Raw genomic sequence first — 21,824 nt, forward strand, 5'->3', positions numbered from 1 at the left:
TCTTGAATTTTTAAGTTAATTACCTACATTTCAAGTTATCATCTTCTTTCTATAATTCCGATTGGAATCTAAGAAATACTAGCGTGGGTGGACAAAAATAGACAAGTAGACAGACAGACACAAGATATTTATAACAGCCAGTAAGTGGCAAATTTGGAATTTAAAATTCAGGCAATTTGACCCCAAGGTACACATGCTTTACTGTTGTTTTTTTCTGGTGGTTTTTTTTTAACTGCATATACAGTAGGAGGTCTCCTAACTAACCTCCTCTTAGGTGACTCCCAGATAATTGACATTCTCCCTTCCCTCTGCAACACATGAGCAATACTCCCACAATGCACTGAATGCCCTCCCCTTGGAGGCTCCCCAGTTGGACACTACACAGTTCTGCTTTTCTTAGTGGAAGAATAAGCCTACCAAGAGCAATGTGGGTTTGTTCCTAGCCTGTTTATGGCAGTTTTGTTACTATAATTACACAACAAATCAAATATTGTGCAAATCAGTAGGATATGAGTGTGAATAAAAGAGGTTTATAGCATCTATGAAAACCAGGTTAACTGCTTAGAAAAGCAAATAAAGACCAGTTGTTATCAAAGAAATTGCTGGTGTACTTGCTAGCACTATAAAAGATTGATTTTTTGAGATCATAAAAATCAATAAGCACTTCTGTACTCAGATTGTTTCAAAAGTGGCTAAGTTATCTTCTCAATTTAAAGAAACTGGAAACTATAGAAAATACACTATTGGGTGATTGATGAAGAAATTACACAGAATTCCAATCAGCAGGGCTCATATTCAAAGCAGCATTGGCCCTACAAAAAAGATTGGAAAGTTGATGTTCATTTATTTTTTAAGTTCAAAGTTTTTAGTTTCAAGAGTGTTTGTATCTCTTTAGAAATAATTTCCTGCTGTATGTGACTTAAGATTTGGTCAATCCATACTCAGATCCCTAGGGCTTCTACTGTAAATATACATATGTTTTCATCTAACTGTTAAAATGGATGAGGGGTAAGATAGAAGGAGGAGTGTTCACTATTTACTTCACATTCTTCTGCACTGTTTGGAATCAAGACAAAATAATTCTATTTTTATGTTTTGTGTTTCTGTTTTTTAATAAATTGACTCCATAATCTTTTCTTGGATGGGGTGAGGAAGAGGTAGAGGAGGTGAGTGAGTGTATGGAGCAAGCAGAGTAAAGATAAATATATATATATATATATATATTCATATATATATATATATATATCTCAAATTTGGAAAAGGTCCTCTTACCTTCTTTCTGGGCAAAGCCCATCCCAGTAGTGGAAACTCTTATACCCACAATTTCAGGGCAGAGCTGGTTTTTAATCTTGCTTCCCATAATGGAGAGTTGCAAAAAGGATTCCAGAGAGATGACATGCTTCCAAGGAGGATATGATGCTATCTTCTCCAAGTCCTTACTCTCTGAGGCAAGCTGGGTGCCCACTGCATAGATGGTAACCCCTGCCCTGCGGAGGAGAGACGCCGGTCTGGACACATTGTCTTGGGAGAAGCCTTCCGTGATGACCACGGCTATCTGCGGCACACCTTGCTTGGGCCGGCTGCCCTTCTCCTGAATGAAAACCTCAGTCCTTAGGAAATCCAAAGCAGCACCAGTCTTGGTCCTTCCTCTTTTTTCCCTGTAGGTTAATTTGTTCAAATGCTCCAAGATTTTAGCTGGAGTCTTAAATGCATCCAGTGAAAACTCAAGTCGTGGTTCCTCACTATAAAAGACCAAGCCAATTCTCACAAATTCGGGAAGAATTCTTAGAGATCTGACGGTGGTCTTTAAGAAATTGACAACTTGCTGGAAATTCAGTTGCCTAACGCTGCTAAATTCCTCAATGAGGAATACTAAGTCAGCAGGGATAGCAGTCGGACATGCTATAAACAAACACAAACAAAAGAAGGGCTTTAGCATGAGAACAGAATAACGAAGACAATTTTGTATATAAAAGTTATGCTATATCTTGTAGCATCATATTTATTTATTTTATATACTGCAATATTTAGTATTATAAATCATAATAATATATATTATCCTAACCTATATTAATACACTTGAGAATGTAGTAGAAGCCTTTATGACCGTCATTGGGCATGGTCAAAGAACATCACAGGGTTCATACTTATCCCCAAATTTTTCACATGAAAGAGTATTCACATCACTTGTAAAATATGTAAATATGTGTATATCCACCAGAGAGTGCTTTAAGGTCATTTTTCAATTCATTACGTTTATTAGAAGCATCTGAGTCTTGCTTGACTAGTTTTCTCTTCCTTTTTCTAATCTCAGGAAACCCTGAAACCCCCTGGATTTAATAACTTTTTCTCTACCCTGGTAAAAAATGGAAATAATCAATTGTGACTATTGCCCAGCCGGTGTGGTTCAGTGGATTGAGTGTCATCCCATGGACTGAGAGGTCCCAGTTCGATTGCTGGTCAGGGTACATGCCCTGGGTGCAGGCTCGATCCACAGTGGGGGGCGTGCAGAAGGCCGCCAATCAATGTTCCTCTCTCACATCGATGCTTCTATCTCTCCCTTCCTCTCTCTCTAAAAAATCAATAAAAACATATTTTAAAAAAATAAATTGTGACTATTAACTTGTGCACCTTTCTCTGTAAATTTAATGTTATTTTAACATAGGCAACTTGAAGTGTTGCAAATTCCCATCAAAAATCTTTGTCCATACATTGAGCTCACTGGCTGTTTTATTTGCTATAAAAGCAGCTTTCCTTTAATCTTGCTTAAATGGGGTATTGGTTACAACTGCACTAACCTCCCTTCTAAGAGGAATCCAAATACCTCTCTCACAATTTAAGGCAGTTCCTACTGTAAAATAAAATAAAAAATAAATAAATAAACTGTGTCCACATACCAAAAATGTCCAGATTTGCTTGGATGTTGGAAAAAATAAAAATCGCTCTAGCATAGAGCCAAAACCACATACGCAGAAGGCTGGAACCAGTGTGTAGACAACTGAATATCGTGAAACAAAGTTTGGAGAAGAGACTATAGGGCAACTGAATAATCTTTTGACTTATCTTTGGTCTCTTGATATCCTAAAATTCCCTCCTTGGTCATTTTTTTTTATTAAGAACCAAAATCAATCCTAGATTTTTTTTAAAGGGTGTTGCCCCTGATTGTACCAAGTCTAAAACGTTTAGAAACCCCAAGCACCTTCGATGTCTCCCTTCCTTCACCTGCTGGTACCAAGTGCTATTATTCTCCTTTCAGGCTGTCATCAGGACTAGTCCCCTTTCCTCATTATCAGGCCACCATTGGCTAGACCCAGGCATCCTCCCTGTGTGGACAGATGACAGCTCAGCCTTAAAGTCCCTGAGTCAGAAATGCCATGTGGAATTCAGCCTGCATACTGAAGGCTTCCTTAAAGACCATTTCGATCATGTCATGTTTCTTGCTTAAAAGCCTGCTGTTATTTTCCAGTGTCTTTGGGGCTCCATAATCAGGATTTGTCCTACCTAATATAACCTCATCCCCTCACTACGTCTAAATCCTTCCAACCCCAACTGGCTTTATTTTTTTCACCTTCTTCCACATTCATCCAGCTCATTCCCACCCATTCCCACACCCTTACTCATGCTCTTCCCCTTACCAAGAGTACCCTCCTCCCTTCTCCCTGCATGTTAAAATCACACCCATTATTGAGGGACCAACACAATTTCTCCCAGGTTCTCTACTATGCCCTCCTTTTGTTCTATTTTGACTTAATGCAGTGTCCATAAGATGCTTCTTAGTTCTTTATTATCTCTACTTAGATTTTCCTCTTCTTGTCTCATATATGTTTGTCTTTTCTGCCTATAAAATTTCAAGGACCCTGCCCTGGCTGGTTTGGCTCAGCAGTTACAGCATCGGCCTACCGTCCAGAGACACCCAGGTTCGGTTCCCGCTTAGGGCACGTATCTTGGTTGCAGTTTGTCCCCAGCCCTGGTTGGGTAGTGTGGGTGGCAGCCACTCGATGTGTCCCTTTCATGTCAATGTTTCTCTCTCTCTCTTCCTCTCTCCCCCTCTCACTCTATCTGAACAAAAAATGAAAAAATGTCCTCGGGTGAGGATTAAAATTCCAAGGACCCTCAAGCTCTAGATGTTGAGAGGTCTGGGCAGAACTATGATAGTTCAGAGAGAGTAAGGATTGATTGCTTCTAGTTGTGGGGATACACTAGAAGCCACACCAAACTTCTAGTTGTGGGAGTACGCCACCATGAAGGTAATTTAAGAACTGAAGGATGAAGTTTTAACTGTGGGAATTCCAGGATGATGGTATAGTATATTCAGGGCAGAGACAGAGGTGGGAAACTATGACACATATAAAGCAAATGGTGGGTAGTTTAGCTTGGCTACTGGTTAGAATGTATAAAAAGAACTTGGCAGGAGATGAGGCTCAGTGGTTCTCAAACAACAGTGGTACCAATCCCCAGAAAACATTTGGAAATATATAGGGATGTTTTGGATTGCCATAAGACTCAGGGATGCTGCTGGCAGGGACCAGGGATGTCAAAGCACTAGCAATGTAAAGCACAATCCTACACTATAACTAGTCCCACCCAAAATGCCTATAGCACCTCCCTTGAGCATTTTGAATACCAGCCTAAGAAAGGAATTTGTTTAATTTCTGGGGAGAAGCCTGAATGCTCCTTCCGGAAAAGGCATATGGTAACATGGATTATTGTACAGAAATATTTACTCCCTATACCTCACTTCCATGGTAGAAATATACTTTCTTGCCCATTGTTAATGACAAAACAAGATGACTTGTTTTGGTCAATGGAATGTTAGCAGATGATAAAGCAGAGTCTCAAAAGTGCTTATACAATTGGGTTTTCACGCTTGACCCGCTACAATTACCATGGGAAGAATATGCCTAGACTAGCCTAATGATCCCAGGAGGAAGGTAAGAGAAAGCTATGGAGCATAGCCAAATGGAGATCAGCCAACCCTCAGCCAAATCCCAAATCCGTGAATACACCCAGGCAAGATTGCCAAAGCCATTCGGTTGAGCCCAAAGAAGGTCAGCTGACCCCTGGCAGATCTGTGAAAATAAATAATTCTTTTCAGTCACTGTATTTTTGGATGACTTGTTATGTACCATCATTGTGACTATAGTTAACTAATACAAGGTTTATGCCTGAGGCAGCTCTATGACCCCTCCTCTTCCCCATCCTCAGTGCTGAGGAATCCAGAATACTGCCCTTCTCTGCTCTTTCCTTAGACTTTCCTGTTTTTCTGAGACTTCCCAGTGGCTCACACACCTGGAGACCAAACCTTACCTACTGTAGTCTCCTCGACATCTGTCCTGGACGTGGTCTGCCCAATCCCTTGGATCACCGTACTCACATCTTCCATCATCTGTCTGACTCCATCTTGTCCTTGCATCTCATATACAAGGGGTGGGGTCCCCATCCCCTCCAGTTGTCTTCTGTCAAAGTCCTGTATACCCACAGACATGACTTTCACGCCTTTCTCCCTCAATGTCTGTGCAGCATCCCAAACCTCATCCTCAGATTTGCCTGAGGTAATGACCACTGCATATTGGGGAATGCCCTGAAGAAACCGGCTTCCTGCTGCTTGCTGGAAGAAGGTCTGATGAAGGTATCGCAGAGCTTGGCCTGTCCTCCTAGCACCACCCCGGGGCAAGAAGTGTTCATGGATGTGAGCGATCATCTCATCCTGGCTCTGGTAGGTATTGAGCAAAAATTCAGTGTAACCTTGACCACCATACTGAACCAGCCCAATCTGGTACTTGTTCCTGCCAACATCCAGCATGCCAACCACTCCAGAGATGAAATTCTGCATCCACTGGAAACTGGCCTGTGATGTGTTCTGTGAGGTGTCGGTGAGAAAGACCACATCTGCATAGGCCTGGGTGAATTCTGGAACTGAAGAGAGAAAGGGGGATGGAAAGATACCAAGAAGAAAGTAAATCAAATCAAGATCTCATGGAAATTGAATACAAGGATGGTTTTGTGTGGGGGACATAAGAAGGAGAGGTACCCTATGTAACATTGTACATATTGAACTTCCACCTCCTCCATGTGATACTGTCACAAGGCTTTCTCTCTCTTATACCCTACTGCCTGTGTTGTCTGCTTCATTGGACTAAAGTATTTTTCAATTATTTTTATTCCGCCAATGGAGGAGACAAGGGAAATTAACATACACTGAGCAGTTGCTTTGCACTAGAGATTTTAATATACTTTATCTGATTTTATCCTCATAAACCACCCTTCATTGTACAGTATTATCTTCATAGTGCAGATGAGAAAACTGAAGTGAAGTTTAACTGCTTGTCCATGCTTACATTACTAGAAAGTAGCAAAGGCGGGACTAAGAAAACACATCTTCTGGACTTCAAAACCCATGCTATTTCCTCTTACCAACAGGGCAGAGTGGTCTTTTCTACCCATGAGAACTTCTTTCATCCTTCAATCCCCAACTCGGATGTTCCTTCATCTAGGAAGTCCTCCCAGGTTCTCCAGGGATAATAGCTCCTTCTCCTACCTTCTACTGCACTCAATGAATCTTGGTTCATATGGTAATTAGGCATTCTGATGGAAATTTTGGGTTTGATGCAGCTTACCTTTTATTTTACCCTCCACTGATGAGCACAGTGACTGAAGAATCCCTCCTGAGACATCCTGTAGGATGTTGAAATTTTCAGTGTTAAAGAGAAACTTCTCAAATGGCTCACTGGCTATTTTTTGCAACTCCTGGACATCCTGGACGTTGATGCCTACCACATACACAACAACACCATCTTTTTTCAACCGTTCAGCTGCCTCTTGGACTTCATCATTTGACTCCCCGTCGGTCACCAGGATAACTATCTGAGGAACCCTGTCCTTGGCCCGGCTGCCAGCTGCCTCAGTCAAGTAGTTGGTCCTGATAAACTCCAGGGCAGTCCCTGTGTTGGTGCCTCCTGTACGGTAGGGAAGATTCTGGATATGTTCCAGGACCACACTCTTCAGAGGGTACTGGTTCAGTCTAAAGGCTGGGTAGATGTTGTCATTATACTGAGCGAGGCCCACTCGGACATGGTCACTGCTGATGTCAAGCCCCATGACGACAGAGTGAAGGAAGTTCTTCACTTTCTGGAAGTTCTGGGGTCCAATGCTGGTTGAGCTGTCTACTAGAAAGACAATATCTGCCAGGACCACTTCTCTGCAAGCTGCAACAGAAGACAAGAGGGATAGGGTCTGTAGACCTTCACTCAAAATGCTTAGAACCCCTGGATCCAAATCGTGTACAGAGAGGGAGAGCAATGCCAGGCAACCTATACTTAGTGGTCCTCAGACACTCCAGATGATGCTGTGCTCAGCAAAGTAACAATATCCCTTGTTCTTTCCTTCCTTTCCTCTACTCCATCATCCTCTGAGGTTTCTGTCATGCTCTGCTGATACCTCCAACCCTGAAATCCACTTAAACAATCCCTTAACTCTCATGAAGAGAAAAACACTTCTATAAATGTAGCAGTAGGCTGAGAAAGGGTCTGTACTCTCTCGAGTGAGAATAAACTTCATTTCTAGGAGTGTGCTGGCACCAACCGGTCAGAAAGCTGGAATGTATCCCAGGTTCTATGATACATGTCATTGTAACTCTAGCACTTAGCAGTCCTGTGACCTACTTCTCACTCACCTCTATAAGACTGAATTCTCTCTCTACAGCGCTGAAATCTTTACACTGGCCCCCATAATCTCATGGGGTTGTTTTGAGGATCAAATATGATAATCCTCTGTTGCAGACAAGATCAGAGTTCTGCCCAGGTCCTTTTGCATTCCTTTTTACTATTTCTATCACTGCTCTTTGGAGGACTTCTCCTCAGGTACTGGAGCTGTTTTGCCTACAATATATGAAAGCCTAGCTCCTTGCCTTGGGTCAAGACAATTCTGGGTTCTGTAGGATCCTCTGTGGAACTTTGCCTAAGATCACACTCTTCCTTTCTTTCCTCTACTTCACTGTCCTACATCCTTACCAACCTCCTTTGGGAGCTCTTCCATAACAAACAATGTGCATCCCAACCCTTGCCTCAGGCTGTGTTCCTGGGCAATACAATCTAAGACACCTTTCTATTGAAATGGATCTGCTCTGAAAGACTTGGGATCAAGTCCCAGCTCTGCCATCAATTATGTTACCTTTGGCCTCAGTTTCCTCTTATGAAAAATGCAGATAATAATACTAATGGCTTTATATAGCTATGTAAAAACAAATACTAATTGCCTTATGTATCTAACCCAAAAAAGCATCGTGTGTCCATCTACCAGTCAGATGAACAATGCAAACAATTTTTGAAAACTACATAGCACCAAGCAAACTAGTCATTTCTATGTATGTAAAACCTCTTTGTACATATGGAAGCACTATGCAAAAGAAAGATGTATCATTTGGCTGTACAAATGCAATATTACCACCACACACCTGTGGCATCATATGGCTCAAAAGTTTTAGTGCTTCTTCCAACTCACCTGCCCTCTGTAGAAATATCAAAATAAAAATGAAGGCTCTATCCTCTTGTGGATTTGGATGGAACCCACAAGCAAACTTCTCTTTCTCTATTCAAATCTCTGCACTTTCTTATAGAGTTTAGTAATTGCTTTATAAAGACATTTCACCAGTTTATGCCCCATCACCACCAACAGAAGTACAAAGCTGATGACAAGTATATCATCACAGGTAATGACTGTAATGCTTATGGGCATCTCTGACGGGCTAAGCACTTGATAAGCACCTTACTTGCATGACTTTATTTAATGCTTTCAACAACTCTCTGAGGCAGGTACTATCATCCTAGAAAAAAAATTTATAGATTCAGAGAGATAAATAATATGTTCAATATGACACATTTAGAAAGTAGAGGATCGGGATTGGAACACAGATCTTTTTTTTCCCTAAATTCATCCTCTTAACAAATACACTACAACAACACACTCGTAGTAAAATAGGCTGGCTTTCTGGTAGTAAAATAAGCCATAGATCCTCTTGGGGGATTTATGCCCCTCTCCCCTTCTCTGCCTCCGATCCAGGCACTATGGGTAAATTAACCTAGGAATAATAATACCATAGGAACAAACATTTCTTTCATCAAAAATGGACTTATACTACATGTCTATATAAAATGAGCATAAAGTCCACAGTATTTAAAAAAAAAAAGAATGGCTAAGTTTAGGTCAATGATTGGAGGAGAGCATAGAGTACAGAAGGTTTAGCAAATTTTAATATTAAAATCAAACATGCACAAGTATGGAAACTAAGAAGGGCAGTGCACAGGATGAATAAGAGATAAAGCCTTCAGTTCTGTGATTTCTGGATCAGAAATAAAAAAGGAAAAGCCCCTGTACCTGGAGAGACATGGTCAACAGGTTGAGCTGCCTTTGCCAAAGTATCACAGAGATCCAGCCGCAGCCTCGGGGTGAGGCTTCCCAGACCTTGGAAGTTGGGAACAAAAGAGGCAAACTTCTCCACAGGACGGCTCACAATCTCCCTGAGCTCTGCCAAAGCTGCGTCTCTGATGCCAATGGCATAAAGCAGGATGCCTGCCCTCCTAAACGCCTCCACAGGTTCCTGCACAGGGTCCTCAGCTGGGCTGCTGCTGATCACCATGGCGATCTGGGGCACTCCTTGGCGTGCCCGGCTTCCCGCTGCTTCCTGGAAGTGATGGTCTAGAAGGAACTGCAGGGCCAGGCCCATCTTGTTGCCCCTAGTGGCCCCAGGTTTTAGTTGAAACCTCTTAATGTGTCTCAACACATCACCTTTGTGGCGATATGTGGAAAGTAGGAACTCAGAATGGGGCACGTCGCTGTACTGGGCTAGCCCCACGCGGATGGTCTCCCTGCTGACGTTGAAGCTATTCACCATGGTGTACAAGAAGTTCCTCACGTTGCGGACATACTGGGGGACCATGCTGTTGTCCACTAGAAACACGATGTCTCCCACAGAGGTCTGGCTGCATACTAGAAAAGAGAGTCAATTTAAGATAAAACATTACAGAGGATGTGAAAATGGAGGTGGGGTGAATGGAAGCTACACAGACGATCTCCCAGGACCAAAAGGGAATTACAACTAAAATAAAGACAAATCCTCAGAAAAAAAGCAACAGAAAAGCAGCAGGACAGGACCATATAACCAGGGACACTGGTAGGATCTGTGGAGGCATGAGAGGGTGGTGAGCTGGGAGCCCACAGATAGCAGCAGTCTTAGCTGTGAGCAGTGCCCTTGGAGAATAAACATCAAGTCTGCTCCACAGCGAGAGCCTAGAGCCGGGACAAGGTGCTAAAATAGCCACAGGCACTCACGTGGGGGCTACAGCAGAGGGAAGGCAGACTGGGCTAGAACTCTGTGGGGACACCTGGGATTTGGAGGGCACTTAGAGTATTTGCTGAGTTGTGGCCACAAAGCACTGTGGTCAGTGTGCTCCTCCCCAAAGCTGTGGGGAAAAGCAGCAGCACCCACCCCCCCACCTCGGAGTTTCAGCCTTTCCCAGGTGAGGCAAAGAAATGAATTGAGGCTCATTAATAACCAGCATCTACCCCACCCCCTGGAAATCCTCTTAGGCAGAACACCAGGGCTACATTCCAAGGCACTGAGTAACTGAGACAACTAGCTTCCAGGAAAAAGCTAGAGGATAACTGAACCTTTCCTGGGCTTGCAAATCTCCCCAGGAAAGTAAGACTTGACGGTGGTATTTAACGTGGGCCTGCCCAGGTTCATCCAAACCCAGTAGAAGGAGCCACAAACAGCAAAACACCAACGCCCAAAATTTGGCAGGCTCCAAAACCCACTGAGATAGCCAAAATGGTGAAACAAAGAAACAAATCCCAAATGAAAGAACAAGAGAACTCTATTGAAGATGAGATTAGTGAAATGCAGTTAAGCAAATTATCAGAGGTAGATTTTAGAGCCATGATCTTGAGGAAGGTCAATAACATGAGTAAGGACATCAGCATCATGAGTAAAGATATAGAAACATTGTAAATCAACCAAGTGAAAATGAAGAATGACATAGCAGAAATTAAGAACACATTGGGCCCTGGCGGGTTTGGCTCAGCGATTGGAGTGTCCGCCTGCGGTCCGGAGAGACCCGGGTTCGGTTCCCACTAAGGGCATGTACCTCGGTTGCAGTTTGTCCCCGGCCCTGGTTGGTCGTGCGGGTGGCAGCCACTCGATGTGTCCCTTTCACATCGATGTTTCCCCCTCTCTCTCTTCCTCTCTCTCCCTCCCACTCTATCTGAACAAAAAAAAAGGAAAAATGTCCTCGGGTGAGGATAAAAAAAAACAAAACACATTGGAAGGACTAACCAGTAGAGTAGAGAAAGCTGAGGACCGGATCAGTAACTTAGAAGACAGGATAGAAAAAAATCAACCAATCAGAAAACCAAAAGGAAAAAACTATGAAAAAACAGGAAGATAGCTTAAGAGAACTGTGGGACAACTGGAAACATAATAACATTCGCATCATAGGAGTCCCCGAAGAGGAAGAAAATGGGCAAGGGTTAGAGAATATACTTGAAGAAATAGTGACAGAAATCTTTCCTAACTTGGTGAAGGAAGAAGGCATTCAAGTTCAAGAAGCACAGAGAGCCCCAAGTAAGAAGAACCCAAACAGGCCCACACCAAGACACCTACTCATTAAAATGCCAAAAATTAAAGACAAAGAGAGAATCCTAGAGGCAGCAGGAGATAAGCAACAGGTTACCTAGAAAGGAAACTCCATAAGGCTCTGAGCTGACTTCTCCACAGAAACACTACAGGCCAGAAGAGAGTGGCATGAAGTAATCAAGGTCATAAAAAACAAGGATCTGAATCCAAGACTACTCTACCCAGCATGGAACTGGCGCCAGGCAAACTGTTCAGCCATTACCTGGCTTACCCAACCTAAACTCCCACCCTGTTTCAGGAACTGTTTGCCCCAAACTCATAGATCAACTCCTGTCCCATTCTCCTGTCCTAGTCTGGGAACTGTTTGCTCCGGGACAATAGGCTCACATTCTAGGGGCCCCCATGCGTAGCCCCTCAGGACCTAACCCTAACAACAAGTTCCCACTGCCATAGGTGCAGATATAAAAATCACAAACCCCAGCATCGGGCGCGGCTTCTCGGACTCGACCCCCGGAGTCTGTGACCCCGCCCGGAGTGTACCCAATAAAGCCTGATTTCTGCTTATTCGGCTGTTTGGCTCTTTGGTTTCTTCCAACCTCCCACCAGCGGTGCCTGGCTACCTTACAATGGCTATCATTCAAAATAGAAGGTCAAATAAAGAGCTTTCCAGACAAAAAAAGGCTAAGGGAATATATTAACACCAAACCAGCATTGCAAGTTATGCTAAAAGGACTGCTGTAATTAGTAGAAGAAATAGGAAGAAAAATAGAACCATGCTAAACAAAAATGACAATAAATAAGTACATATCAATTATCACCTTAAATGTGAATGGTTTGAAGGCTCTGATAAAAAGACACAGAGTAGCTGACTGGATAAGAAAGCATGACTCACATATATCTTGTTTACAAGAAACCCACCTCACAACAAAAGACTCACATAGGTTGAAAGTGAATGGATGAAAAAAAATCTTTCAAGCAAACGGAAAGCAAAAAAAAATCTGGGATAGCAATACTCATATCTGATAAAGTAGATTTCAAAATGAAGACCATAACTAGAGACAAAAAAGGCCACTACATAATATTGAAAGGATCTATCTACCAGGAAGATATAACCTTGGTAAACATATATGCACCCAATATAGGAGCACCAACATATATTAAAAATCTTCTGGAGAAATCAACAGCAATACAATCATAGCAGGGGACTTCAACACCCCACAGACATCACTGGATAGATCATCTAAAAATTAACAAGGAAACACACACTCTAAATAAAGTGCTTAATCAAATGGATTTCATAGCTATCTACAGAGAATTACACCCCAAAACTGCAAAATTCAAGAAGCAAGAAAAATTTCTAATAGATTATCTAACCACACAACATAAAGAACTAGAAAGCAAACAGAAAGAAAACCCCAGAGCAACTAGAAGGAAGGAAATGGTAGAGATCAGAGCAGAAATAAATGACATGGAGACCAAAAAACAATTCAAAGGATCAATGAAACAAAGAGCTGGTTCTTTGAAAAGATAAACAAGATTGGTGGACCCTTAGCTAAACTCACCAAGAAACAAAGAGAGAGAATGCAAATACACAAAATCAGAAATGAAAGAGGAGAAATAATAACTGACACTACAGAAATACAAAGGATTGTGAACAAATATTATGAACAATTATACGGCAACAAATTCAACAATCTAAGCGAAATGGACCAATTCCTAGAAGCACATAGTCTCCCAAAACTGAACCAGGAAGAGATAGAAAACTTGAACAGACCAATAACAACAAAAGAAATTGAAGATGTAATCAAGACTCTCCCAGCAAACAAAAGCCCAGGCTCGGATGACCTCACAGGGGAATTTTACTGAACATTCAAAGAAGAACTAATACCCATCCTCCTCAAACTATTTCAACAAATTCAAGAAGAAGAAAGACTTCCAAACTCGTTTTATGAGGCCAGCATAATTCTAATTCCAAAGCCAGAAAATGGCACTACAAACAAAGAAAACTACAGGCCAATATCTCTGAAGAACATAGATGCCAACATCCTGAACAAAATACTGGCAAATCGAATCCAGTAATACGTCAAAAAAAGTATTCACTATGACCAAGTGGGATTCATCCCAGGGATGGAAGGCTGGTACAATATTTGCAAATCAATAAATGTGATACACCACATAAACAAAATGAAAGATAAAAATCATATGATCATATCAATAGATGCTGAAAAGCATTCGAAAAAATCCAGCACCCATTTCTGATAAAAACGCTCAGCCATCTGGGAATAGAGGGATCATATCTCAACATAATAAAGGCCATATGTGAAAGACCTACAGCCAACATCATACTCAATGGGCAAAAACTAAAAGCATTTCCCTTAAGAACAAGAACAAGACAAGGATGCCCACTTTCATCACTCTTATTTAACATAGTACTGAAAGTCTTACCCACAGCAATCAGACAGGAAGAAAAAATAAAAGGGATCCAAATTGGAAAGAAGGAAGTGAAACTGTCATTATTCGCAGATGACATGATACTATACATAGAAAACCCCAAAGACTCCATCAAAAATTTACTAGACTTAATAAATGAATTTGTCAAAGTAGCAGGATACAAAAGTAACGTCAAGAAATCGATGGCATTCTTATACACCAATGATGAACTTATAGAAAGAGAAACTAAAAACACAATCCCATTTACCATTGTGGCAAAAAAATTAAAATACCTAGGAATAAACTTAACCAAAGAAATATAGAACCTATTCACTGAAAACTACAGGTCATTGAAAAAACAAAATAGAGAAGGATATAAAAAAGTGAAAGCACATCATTAAAATGTTCATACTACCCAAAACAATCTATAGATTCAATGCAATCCCCATAAAAATGCCAACAACATACTTCACAGACCTAGAACAAATACTTCAAAAGTTTATATAGAACCAAAAAAGACCCCAAATAGCCACAGCAATCTTGAAGAAGAACAACGAAGTTGGAGGGATCACATTACCAGATTCCAGGTTATACTACAAAACCACTATAATCAAAACATCCTGGTACTGGCAAAAGAACAGGTAGATAGATCAATAAAACAGAATAGAGAACCCAGAAATAAACCTAAGATAATATGCTCAATTGATATTTGACAAAAGGTGGCAAGAGCATACAGTGGAGTAAGGACAGCCTCTTTAATAAATAGTGTTGGGAATGTTGGACAGCTGCATGCAAAAAAATGAAACTAGACCATCAGCTTATACCATACACAAGAATAAATTCAAAATGGATAAAAGACTTAAATGTGACTCATGAATCCATATAAATCCTAGAAGAAAATATAGGCAACAAAATTTCAAACATCATATGCAGCAGAATTTTTACTGATACATCACCTAAGGCAACAGAAACAAAGAGAAAATGAGCACATGGAACTACATCAAACTCAAAAGCTTCTGCACAGCAAAAGAAACAACCACCAAAATTGAAAGGCAACCTACTCTATGGGAGAGCATAATTGCCAATGATACATCAGATAAGGGGTTAATTTCCAATATAGAGTGCTCATACAGCTCAACAAAAGGAAGACAAAGAACCCAATTAAAAAATGGGCAGAGGAACTAAATAGACACCTCTCCAAGCAGGACATACAAATAACTAAGAGACATATGAAGAAATGCTCAACATCACTAATCATCAGAGAGATGCAAATTAAAACAACTATGAGATATCACCTCACACCTGTCAGAATGGCTGCCATCAACAAATCATCAAACAACAAGTATTGGCGAGGTTGTGGAGAAAAGGGGACTCTCGTACACTGCTGGTGGGAATGCAGATTGGTGCAGCCCTATGGAAAACAATATGGTGTTACCTCAAAAAATTAAAAATTGAACTTCCATTTGACCCAATGATCCCACTTCTAGGAATATACCCAAAGAAGTCTGAAACACCAATCAGAAAGAATATATGTACCCCCATGTTCATAGCAGCACTATTTACAATAGCTAAGATCTGGAAACAGCCCAAATGTTCATCAGTGGCTGAATGGATAAAAAAAACCTGTGGTACATATACACAATGGAGTACTATGCAGCTGTAAGAAAGAAAGATCTCTTATCCTTTGAGACATCATTGGGGGACCTGGAGAGTATTATCCTAAGTGAAACAAGCCAAGCAGAGAAAGACAAATATTACATGATCTCATTTATTTGTGGAATATAATGAACATAACAGTCTGAGGAACGGGGTAGTCCCAGAGACGTAGAAGTGGGGTACAGACTGACAATCCCCAGAAGAGGGGTGGTGGGGGAGAGATAAACCACAGAACTTATATGCATGTGTGCATGAACAATGGACATAGACAACAAAGCTGGGGACAGGACGGGAAGCGAGGGGAGGGGGCATCAGTGGTTGAAAAGGGAGAAACAACTGTAACAAAAATAAATAAATTAATTTTTTAAAAAGTAAAAATAATAATAAAATAAAATAAATAAATAAAGATAAAACATTACAAAATTGACAGCTACTGCCTGTAAATACATCTCTCCCAAATTAGTGCCTTTACAACCCGGGTCTGTCTGCATAGCTCTTTGATGGTATTTAATATGCATACGACCTAAGCACAGGATCATCTTTGCTTCCTCATGGCCACTATCTACCTTTGTTCATCTACAACCTTCTGTTTCATTCTAACAGACATTTGACCCTTCAATTAGATCCCTGACCATGACCCTCCATTCATTCCTCAGACTTAATGAAAGCAACCCAGGAGCCCTGGCCGGTTTGGCTCAGTGGTTAGAGAGTGAGCCTGTGGTCCAGAAAGACCCGGGTTCGGTTCCCGCTAAGGGCATGTACCTCGGTTGCAGTTGGTCCCCGGCCCTGGTTGGTCGTGCGGGTGGCAGCCACTTGATGTGTCCCTTTCACGTTGATGTTTCTCTCTCTCTCTCTCTGTTCCTCTCTCTCCCTCCCACTCTATCTGAACAAAAAAAAAGGAAAAATGTCCTCGGGTGAGGATAAAAAAAAAGAAAGAAAAGCAACCCAGGAAACAAACAAAAAAAAGAAGTAAACAAATAGGACTACATCAAACTAAATAGGTTTTGCAGGCAAAAGAAACCATCAACAAAACGAAGAGACAACCTACTGAATGGGAGAAGATATTCACCAATGTTATACATCCAACAAGGGGTTAATATCCAAAAATATATAAGGAACTCAAACAACTTAACACCAAAAAAACAAACAATCCAATTAAAAAATGCAGAGGATCTGAATAGACACTTCTCCAAAGAGGACACAGAGATAGCCAATAGACATGTGCAAAGATGCTCCGCGTCACTAATCAACAAGGAAATGCAAATTAAAACCACAATGAAATGTCACTTCACACTTGTCAGAATGGCTATTGTCAATAAATCAATGAGCAACAAGTGTTAAGGATGTGGATAAAAGGGAACCCTTGTGCACTATTGGTGGTATTGTAAATTGGTGCAATCTAGTATGGAGGTTTCTCAAAAAATTAAAAATAGAACTATTTTTAATAGAACTATCAATACTCCACTTCTGGGTATTTATCTGGAGAAATCCAAAATACTAATTCAAAAAGACATATACACACCTATGTTCACTGCAGCATTATTTTAAAAAGCCAAGATATAAAAGCAACCTAAGATCTATTTATAGGCGAATGAATAAAGAATATGTGGTACATATATTCAATGGAATATTACTCAGCCATTAAAAAGATGAATTCTTACCATTTGCAACAACATGGATGGACCTAGATAGAGGGTATTATGCTAAGAGAAATAGTCAGACAGAGAAAGGCAAATACCATATAATTTCATTTATATATGGAATTTTTAAAAATAAACAACAAAACAAACTCATACATACAGAGAACAAATTGATGGTTGCCAGATAGGAGGGAGGTTGGGGAGTGGGTAAAAACTGGGAATGAATTAAGATGTACAAATTGCCAGTTATAAAAACAGTCATGGGGATGTAAAGTACAGCATAGGGAATATAGTCAACAATATTGTAATAACTAGGTAGGGTGTCAGATGGGTACTAGACTTATCAGGGTGATCACTTAACAAGTTATATAAATGTCTAACCACTATGTTGTACACCTGAAACTAATATAATAGTGTATGTCAACCATAATAAATAAATCAATATTTTTTAAAAAGAAAAAGAAACCAGCTTTCTACCAGTAGGGAATGCCATTGATATCCCACCTAAATCTCCTTGGCCAGCTAGCACATTTATGTTCCAGTTACTTCAGGTGCAACAGTTAACTGCTCCAGTCTAGGACTTTGTCCAGAAACCTGCTTCTGGCTGAAGGGAACAACCTTATCTGGAAACATCTGGGAAGATACATAAACTCCACCACCCTGGGTGGCCAATGTTTGAATACCGGGGGATACAAACACCTGGCCCCCTTGCCTTAACTGAAACTACTTCATGGTGTTATTTATGCTCCAGTTTCTCCCATGACTCAGGCCAAGGCTTAGTTTTACCTGAGGCTACATCCTTGCTTCCTTTCTTGCCCTACTATCCTATCTCAACTTCTCCCACTCCCTTACAGATTTGTTCTAAAGAGTACTCCCTCCAAATAATCCATTCACCAAATCCCTGTTCTGGGCTCTGTTTCTAGAGAACTTGAACTAAGACATCAGTTTTTCAGCTTTGACCTCTGGCACTCCCTGGCTACCACCAGCCCTTTTTGGTTTGACTGGTGGCATTACCAAAAATGGCTCACATTTGTCCTTTGGCTCCCTGAATTCAAGGACACATGGTGCAACTATTTCTCCCAAACCCAGCTCTAATCCTGGAAATCACAATCCCAACAGTGACCAGACTGAGTGGTACTCCAGCTGGGCCCATCCTGGTCCCCAGCATGGAAGGAATCCGACACCCGCCAGGTGGCTGCAGGACTTGAGCAAACAGCTAATCTCCCTCTTTGTCAAACTGTATTTCTCTAGAATAAAGGATTGACCAGATGACCTGGTATCTTCAAACTTTGCTGTTCTGTGATGAGAAGTAAAATATGGATTAAGCACCGTGCTTGTGTAGACAAAAAGAAGAGATGTTATGATCTATCTACTTCTCAGTAACCACCATGATTTCTCCCCATCACCCCAATACTTCACAATTTCATTATCTGTGATGATGGGAGAAGAACACACAAATTTGTGATGACAGGAGAAACAAAAGCAGAAACCAGTTCAGGATGGTTTTAGTTTCAAGTGGCTGAAAAACCAAGGGACAATGATCTCAGACTAGTTAAACATGTCTTACATTTGGTTTTGTGCCTGAAGGGTTAAAATACTGCCTTGGACTGGCCCTGCGCCCCTCTCTAGCTTTATCCCTCTACCCTCTCCTTTGTTTTCTGTGTCAGGCTCCTTAGTGCAGATTCTCAAACTTCCCATGCTCCTACTTGCCTCTGGCAACTTTCTTTTTCTTCTTTCTTTTTCTTTTATCTTTCCTTCATCCTTTCTTTCTTTCTCTCTTTTTTTTCTGCTAAATTCCCATAGAATCATGTTTGTTTGTTTTTATCTTGGTTTGTAACATACTCATTAACATACTCATTCAATTAATGGCAATCTCATCAACTAGACTGTGAGCTCCATGGAAACAGACACCATATCTTTTGTTTGTCCGCCACTTGAGTGTCTAGCATAGAGTAGTTACCCAAAACATATTTGAGGAAGGAAATATTTGGGGGAAAGAAAGGGAGAGAGAGAGAAAGAGGAAAGGAGAAGACATTAAACATGAATGAAACCAAGTAAGGGAATCAGAAAATTTTAGATCTAGACATAATTTTATGAGACTATGCAATGCAATACTGTAGCCACTAAGTACATGTGTCTATTGAGCACTTGAAATGTAGCTAGTACAACTGAGAAAGTAAATTTTAAATTTTATGTCAACTTTTAATATATTGTAATTTAAATAGTCATATGTGTCTAGCAGCCACTGTATTGAACAGTCCAAGTATAGAATAATGAATCCAATTCATCCATCTCACAGATAAGGAAAGTAAGACCTAGAAAGGCAAAGTAACCCATGTAAATCCATTCATAGAGCCAGTATTGGAAACCAGTCCAAACCCTGCACTGCCATAAGGAAGATTAAATTAAAAGTTCACATTACCGAAAGGCAAAGACCACATGAGAGTTTAGAGAGAGAAGGGCTGGGAAGGTTGCTATACTCCAGAAACATTAAATTCACTTGTTGCACCCAGCTGGTGTGGCTCAGTGGTTAGCATTGACCCACCAACAAGAGGTTGCTGGTTCAATTCCCAGTCAGGCACATGCCCAGGTCGTGGGCCCAGTCCCCAGTGGGGGTGTGCAGGAGGTGGCCAATCGATGTTCTCTCTCATCAGTGTTTCTATCTCTCTTTCTCATTCTCCCTTCCTTTCTCTCTAAAAATCAATAAAGAAAAAAACTTTTTTTTAATTAACTAGAGTCCTGAAAACCCCCACCTCTTGGAATTTGGCCTAATCTTTGTCATCATGATTATTGAAAAGGCAGATAATATATGAGCTTAAAGCCCTCTAACCTTTATTTCCCTTTGGCCCTCCAAAATGCTACCCTGTTAGAAGGAGAGAATCCTGTGAGTGCTCCAGGGATGGCCAACAGGTTAGTCTCCTTAACATCTCTTTCAGAAGAGACCGAACACAGACTATAAAATTTTTCTAATCTTCCCAATCAGGAGAAACCTCACAGCTGCAGGATGTTTTTCAGGCAAATAAGTATTGCTTTCATCATGTGCAGCTTGAGAGATGTATTACATTTTCATGCAGTGTTACATTCTTAACCCCTCTACCAGCTTTTTTTGTGATTTGAGAAGGTGTTTGAAACATGAAAAGACTGTCACAGTTTCTGTTCACGAGTGAGGAGAGTCAGAGCCAAAGGGAAAATTTAGAGAGCTTCATGTCTTTTTTTCAAACAAATAACAGTCTGTGTAATTATAGATGAATATTTCAAACTCAATATTGTCTCAGTGGGGCTACAGACTACTCAAGCATTCTTCTCTTGATGAGACTTTCATCTTGAAAAGTCCCAACAATCTGTTAAAATGACTGCACAAAATTTCAGAGGTGTCACTAGCATTTGGTGAAGTTATCCCTCTTGTGATGATGATTACCCCTGAGAATGGCTCTGCCAAAGGAGACAAAGCAAAATGCAGAATCAGTAGACTAGGCTCATGTTTACAAAAGATTTTGAGAGCCTGGTAATACATTCAGAAGTATAGTATTTTTAATATCTTTTTTTTTTAGTTGAAGGGTCACTTGAGGTTAATCTCTAAAAAAAAGCAGGGGCCCATTGTTCATTAAAAGCTTCCAGATTCTAAGTTATTTTTTTTTTCCTTTATTAATTTTTAGAGAGAGGGAAAGGGAGAGAGGGAGAAATAAAAACACCGATGAGAGAGAACATCTATTGGTCACCTCCTGCATGCCCCCCACTGGGTATCAGGCCCACAACCTGGGCATGTGCCCTGACAAAGAATCAAGCCAGAGACCTCTTGGATGTATGGGTCGATGCTCAACCACTGAGCCACACCAGCTGGGCCTAAGTTCTTTTTAAAGAACCATTTCCCTTTTGTTATTTATGAAGTTTCTGTAATATTTTCTTTTAAGATTGTCACTACCACTAGGTTCTTGGCAAGGTCATCATTTTTAACTTAATAATCTGATGCATTACCAATTCTCTGTGACTTGATGAAGCCAAAACCAGCTGCAAGGAAGATGATCTCCCAAAATGTCTTCCACATCTCCATTCTCGATATGTACCTAGAGAGAAAAAGAAGCCTCATAATTAAAATTATGCCTTAATATACTTAAAATGGATGCATTATATTGCATGTTAATTATATGTCAATAAAGTTGATTTATTTTAAAAGCTCAACTATGTCTTTCCCCAGATGAAAGCTTTACAAAAATAAAGAAGGACATTTACCCAACGGAATACTGCTCAGCTATTAAAAAAGAGGATATTTTTCTCCGGTCAAGATGGCGGCGTAGGTAAACGCGGTATCGCGTCCTCCCACAACCACATCAAAGTTACAACTAAACTACAGAACAACCATCATTCAAAACCGCCTGAAATCAAGCTGAATGGAAGTAGTACAACTATGGAATTTAAAAAAAAAAAAGCAGCTACATCCAGACTGGTAGGACGGGCGGCGGCGCGAGGGG

The 21,824-nt window shown here is 40.8% G+C and overlaps 1 protein-coding gene across 1 annotated transcript in view; it reads right to left on the reverse strand.

Moving 5' to 3' along the window:
• LOC118633442 (collagen alpha-4(VI) chain-like) overlaps positions 1–21,412 on the reverse strand; it is a 116,776-nt gene extending 95,364 nt beyond the window's left edge. The window contains exons 1-5 of the mRNA XM_036267355.1: positions 21,331–21,412; positions 9,373–9,984; positions 6,618–7,205; positions 5,308–5,910; positions 1,273–1,902 (exon numbers count right to left, since the gene is read on the reverse strand). Coding sequence (XP_036123248.1) covers positions 1,273–1,902; positions 5,308–5,910; positions 6,618–7,205; positions 9,373–9,984; positions 21,331–21,406 — 2,509 coding nt within the window. The 5' untranslated portion in view covers positions 21,407–21,412. The remainder of the gene's footprint in view (positions 1–1,272; positions 1,903–5,307; positions 5,911–6,617; positions 7,206–9,372; positions 9,985–21,330) is intronic.
• Between the last annotated feature and the right edge of the window lie 412 nt (positions 21,413–21,824).

Source organism: Molossus molossus, unplaced genomic scaffold, assembly GCF_014108415.1.
Source record: "Molossus molossus isolate mMolMol1 unplaced genomic scaffold, mMolMol1.p scaffold_m16_p_18, whole genome shotgun sequence".
In the NCBI taxonomy this organism is placed as follows: domain Eukaryota; kingdom Metazoa; phylum Chordata; class Mammalia; order Chiroptera; family Molossidae; genus Molossus; species Molossus molossus.